Source organism: Oncorhynchus mykiss, chromosome 18 (assembly GCF_013265735.2).
Source record: "Oncorhynchus mykiss isolate Arlee chromosome 18, USDA_OmykA_1.1, whole genome shotgun sequence".
NCBI classification, from domain to species: domain Eukaryota; kingdom Metazoa; phylum Chordata; class Actinopteri; order Salmoniformes; family Salmonidae; genus Oncorhynchus; species Oncorhynchus mykiss.
Window position 1 is genome coordinate 35,320,839 of NC_048582.1, and position 6,000 is coordinate 35,326,838.

The 6,000-nt window shown below is 39.7% G+C and overlaps 1 protein-coding gene across 1 annotated transcript in view; it reads left to right on the forward strand.

Moving 5' to 3' along the window:
* The window catches only part of LOC110496082 (probable ATP-dependent RNA helicase ddx6), an 80,468-nt gene extending 76,642 nt beyond the window's left edge, over window positions 1–3,826 (forward strand). The window contains exons 11-14 of the mRNA XM_036952544.1: window positions 46–109; window positions 2,402–2,503; window positions 2,644–2,871; window positions 3,201–3,826. Of these exons, the coding sequence (XP_036808439.1) occupies window positions 46–109; window positions 2,402–2,503; window positions 2,644–2,858 (381 nt within the window). The 3' untranslated portion in view covers window positions 2,859–2,871; window positions 3,201–3,826. The remainder of the gene's footprint in view (window positions 1–45; window positions 110–2,401; window positions 2,504–2,643; window positions 2,872–3,200) is intronic.
* Window positions 3,827–6,000: the final 2,174 nt, after the last annotated feature.

Consider the following 6,000-nt stretch of genomic DNA (forward strand, 5'->3'; position numbering starts at 1 on the left):
TTGTGTGTTCAGTGCTCTCATGCAGTGTTCTTTTAATCCTCACAGGAGTACAGAAATCGTGTGTTCCACGACTTCAGAAATGGACTCTGCAGAAATCTTGTCTGCACCGGTACGTGTCCACAGGGTTCTAAAGTGTAACCATTTTGGTTGAATGTGATTCTAAATATTATATGTGCGACCTGGAATATTAATTTGGGAGCACCAGTGCGCCTAGAAAGAAAAGTCCACCAAATAATTTTTGTAAAGATTAGGCTTCGCTCTACCGTTGTTTCTGAGTGCCCTAGAGTAAAAGCAATCACATATTCATTCGTTTCATGGTCGTACCCAGGCACATAAGCCTGCCTCCCAGACAGCAGCAGCAACCTATTCTCTTTATTTAGTTTAGAAAACAAATTTGAAGGCCAAAATTGTGAGGGGAATGCACTAATCATGTTTATGCAACCTGATAATCATCCTTAGAATACCTCCAGAACCAGCTTCAATTTTAGAAAATCTGCAATAAAATTTGGCCAAGCCTAGTCTTCATTGATAGGGATGCGTGTGACATTGCACGGTAAACATGTTTATTTCTCCTTATTTTTCTTCTTCTTGATTTCAATATGAAAAGCATGAAAAGCTAAAATTAGTAAAAGTCGACATTTAAATATATACCATATTTTTGGGTCACAAATCAAATCACATTTTATTGGTCACACACATATTTAGCAGATGTTATTGTGGGTGTAGCAAAATGCTTGTGTTCCTAGCTCCAACAGTACAGTAGTATCTAACTAAATGCTTGTGTTCCTAGCTCCATCAGTACAGTAGTATCTAACTAAATGCTTGTGTTCCTAGCTCCAACAGTACAGTAGTATCTAACTAAATGCTTGTGTTCCTAGCTCCATCAGTACAGTAGTATCTAACTAAATGCTTGTGTTCCTAGCTCCATCAGTACAGTAGTATCTAACTAAATGCTTGTGTTCCTAGCTCCATCACTACAGTAGTATCTAACTAAATGCTTGTGTTCCTAGCTCCATCACTACAGTAGTATCTAACTAAATGCTTGTGTTCCTAGCTCCATCAGTACAGTAGTATCTAACTAAATGTGTGTGTTCCTAGCTCCAACAGTACAGTAGTATCTAACTAAATGCTTGTGTTCCTAGTTCCAACAGTGCAGTAGTATCTAACTAAATGCTTGTGCTTCTAGCTCTGACAGTGCCGTAATATCTAACTAAATGCTTTTGCTTCTAGCTCCAACAGTGCATTGGTATCGAACTAAATGCTTATGTCCCTAGCTCCAACAGTGCAGTAGTATCTTACTAAATGCTTGTGTTCCTAGCTCCAACAGTACAGTAGTATCTAACTAAATGCTTGTGTTCCTAGCTCTAACAGTGCAGTAGTATCTAACTAAATGCTTGTGTTCCTAGCTCCAACAGTGCAGTAGTATCTTACTAAATGCTTGTGTTCCTAGCTCTAACAGTACAGAAGTATCTAACTAAATGCTTGTGTTCCTAGCTCCATCAGTACAGTAGTATCTAACTAAATGCTTGTGTTCCTAGCTCTAACAGTACAGTAGTATCTAACTAAATGTGTGTGTTCCTAGCTCCAACAGTGCAGTTGTATCTAACTAAATGCTTGTGTTCCTAGCTCCAACAGTGCAGTAGTATCTAACTAAATGCTTGTGTTCCTAGCTCCAACAGTGCAGTAGTATCTTACTAAATGCTTGTGTTCCTAGCTCTAACAGTACAGTAGTATCTAACTAAATGTGTGTGTTCCTAGCTCCAACAGTGCAGTTGTATCTAACTAAATGCTTGTGTTCCTAGCTCCAACAGTGCAGTAGTATCTAACTAAATGCTTGTGTTCCTAGCTCCAACAGTACAATAGTATCTAACTAAATGCTTGTGTTCCTAGCTCCAACAGTGCAGTAGTATCTAACTAAATGCTTGTGTTCCTAGCTCCAACAGTGCAGTAGTATCTAACTAAATGCTTGTGTTCCTAGCTCCAAACAGTGCAGTAGTATCTACCAATTCACAACAGTACACACAAATCTAAAAGTAAAAGAATGGAATGAAGAAAAACATGTATATTAGGACGACCAACGTCTGAGTGGCATTGACTAAAATAGAATACAGTATATACATATGAAATGAGTAAAGCAGGATGTAAACATTATTAAAGTCACTAGTGTTCCATTATTAAATGGCAGCAGTTCATTCAATGGGGGGGTTCAATGGATGCTCTGGTGCTCCTAAATGTTATGTTGTGCTCTTAAACTTTTATAAGTTGGGAGCACCAGTGCTACCAATGACACGTCTTTTTGTAAAGCACTGCGTGTCCATATGAATTGTTTCTGTATATTTTGTCTGGTACTATCAGATTTTACTTGGGTATGTAGTACAGTTGATTTTACTGTTTGAAATAGATCTGTTCACCAGAGGTATTGACATCCAAGCCGTCAATGTCGTCATCAACTTCGACTTCCCCAAGAACGCCGAGACATACCTGCATCGCATTGGAAGATCAGGTATAGAACTTCCTTGTGTTGTTTATGTGCTTCTTGTGGTATTATGTCAATGCTTTTTATCAACTTTTAATATCTGAATGCTCTGTTTTGCATCCTGGCAACATGTCCATTCCATCCCTCTGTGGTATTGTCTCTCTCAGGGAGGTTTGGTCACCTGGGCCTGGCCATCAACCTGATCACCTCTGAGGACCGCTTCAACCTGAAGTCCATCGAGGACCAGCTGGTCACCGACATCAAGCCCATCCCTGGCAGCATCGACAAGAACCTGTACGTGGCCGAGTTCCACACCGCCAACCTAGACTGCGAGGTGGAGGAGGAGCTGAAGGAGACAGGCTGCCAACAGGAGGAGCCCTAGAACCCCTCAACTGGTGAGTCATTCACTCTGACATTCCGCCGAAGATGAGATGGACCCAGTGCTTTATTGCTTATATGGGCATATTATACCTGTCAGTCGGACATGCCAGTGAGAATGCCTAATATTTTAGGTCGACCCTAACTTAGATCTGAAAGGGTCGTAAGCAATTTGGTAAATTCCTTAGAAGGCAATATGGCTCATTACCATATTTCTTACGTCTATCAAGTAATTGTGGATCTACACAAGGGGATAAGGGATATATCAAATTGGGAACCCATCTTGTGATGTGCATGAAGTGTGAGACCCATCTTTTTAATCCCCGCCACCTTATCTTCCATCCAGGACAATAGGACATACCCAGCTTTTGCACAACATTCAGCTCTTGCACACAAGCTTCAGGCACCTCTTCAACTTCTCTTTTCGCAACCTTCAAAACCTGGCACATGGACGTTAAGGTCGAGTTGACTTTTTGCTGATTTGTATATTCTGTTCTTATTCCCCCTTGTTATTTCATTAAGAGCTGCCTGCATTTTTTTTATTTAAAATGGTTTAACCATGTTGTTTTGCACCAAAGGTAGCTTGCCCAATGCACACTGAATGAGATCAATCAATCCTTTTTTGGCTTAAGACATGTAGGCTAATGTTTTTTGGATTGTATCCTGGTATTGCAAGGTAACATATCAGCTGAAAAACTTCAGAGATAGGTGAGGAACGTTGTCTTAAAAAAAGTAAGAACCATGCAAAATATTGATCAAGTTGTACTGTTTCCAGCTGAATATGTCGTCCACTTTTATGGTCAGCTTTGGAGGAGGACAGGTTTGTGTCATCAATGACACGAGGCCTATTGTTAACCGTAGCAACGACCACTAAGGGTAAAGAAAGCTTCAGAGTGTTGGAAAGCTCATTTCACTTACATGCATTTTTTATTGGAATTAAGATACTATATTTGTAGGTTTTAAACTTATTAATAAATTCACAAAGTGTTGGATAATAAATCCTTTGCTACAGCACTACTAATATCCAACTTCGACTTGAATAACTTATCTTCTGTACCACATACACTGAGTGTACAAAACATTAGGAACACCTTCCTAATATTGCGTTGCACCCCATTTTGCCCTCAGAACAGCCTCAATTCTTTGTGTTTCGAAAGCGTTCCACAGGTATTCTGGCCCATGTTGACTCCAATGCTTCCTACAGTTGTGTCAAGTTGGCTGGTAGGTCCTTTGGGTGCTGGACCATCCTTGATACACACGGGAAACTGTTGAGTGAGACAAACCCAGCAGCATTGCAGTTCTTCACACACTCAAACCGGTGTGCCTGGCACCTACTACCATAACCCGTTCAAAGGCACGTAAATATTTTGTCTTGCTCATTCGCCCTCTGAATGGCACACATACACAATTCATGTATCAATTGTCTCAAAGCTTAAAAATCCTTCTTTAACCCGTCTCCTCCCCTTCATCTACACTGATTGAAGGTGACATCCAATAAGGGATCATACAGTAGCTCTCACCTGGATTTACCTGGTCAGTCTGTCATGGAAAGAGCAGGTGTTCCTAATGTTTTGTACACTCAGTGTATATAGTTAGCTGGGTTATCAAAATAATGCCTGTATTGGAAAATAGTTACATAGATTGATGGCTTTAGGTTGCTTAAAAGTGGTCATGTTCAAAACGAGCAGCTTGAGTCATGTACACTTTCAGAGGTGCAGTCAGTCCCGACCGTAAAATAAATGTTTACGGTAGGTTATTCAAACCTGATTTGTTACCGATGACAGCTAGCTGGCTCAGGTCTTTGAATTGCACACAAAGTAATGTTTTTTTTTTCTTCAACAATATTTATGCTGATTAAAAGTAACACTGCTTGTGCCTTGCCTCAGGCTACTGTAGCTAGAGTTACCTAGGTATACATGACATGCATGTCACGAGACAAAATACATTTTTTGTTTATCTCAAATTACGGAGATGCAAATGCCTGTGGTAGTGTTCCCACTCACACTAGATAGAAAACCACCAAACGTATATTTTTACAGTGGTACACCACACCTTCATTCATGCAGTTGTATTGAATTACTAGTATTTCACTGGCTTTGATACGTAGCTTGAAATTAGTGGTCAACGTTTGTTTTTGTTTTTATTCAACATAGAGGCCCTCAGACATCAACTCAGTTATAGATATAATTCATTATTATATGAAAATAAAAACACTTTTAGCCATTTAACACTAAAATGAATGCATTTCAACAAGAGATTCCTTTTTCTTTACCCTTTGTGGGCAAGACCAAAGCGGTTGCCAGGGACACAAGGCCCAAACGCGTTCACACATTTAAACCGGTCTTCCTCCATTGTAGAGACAAGATGGACTCTTTTATATTGGCTCATTCACACTAGCCATCTTGCCCGCTTACATTCACATGCCTTTTGTCACTCAAGTGCCTTAATTACTCTCCCACGTGCTCTCTTATCAGTTCATCCATCTGTCTTTCTCTCACACAACAGACGGAATACAAACACAATTAAGCTGAATTGTAACATTGGTTGATTCAGATATATGCAAGTAGAATGTTCGTTGTGCACTGTCCTCCTAGGGAATCTTGTTCATGTTCTAGATGCTCAATAATCAAGGCTCAAACTCTGACTGACATCATCTAGAATGCCAAAGTACTTTTAATGTAAACTTTGCAATAAAAAAGGCCAGCTTTTACTTAGACGCAACGTGACTGTCACTATGAATAATCAATCATGTGAATAAGATATAAATATGATATAAGACTACTTAAAGAATATAAGACTGGGCCCATTGTAAAAACTGTGGATGGTAACCTACAATCAAGCTAATATAGCACCGGACAAAAATATATATAAACGATCTCAGACCAGTATAGGAGCAGTTCATGAAAACACAGTAGCATCCAATTACTGAGCTTGTGCAGCATTTTACTAGTAAAACTATTTTCTGAGCTTTCATACGGTGGTGATGTGATTATGGGTCAAAATATCACCCTATTCCCCATAAAGTACACTACGTTTGACCAGGACCCATAAAGTAGTGCACTACTTTTGACCAGGACCCATAAAGTAGTGCACTACTTTTGACCAGGACCCATAAAGTAGTGCACTACTTTTGACCAGGACCCATA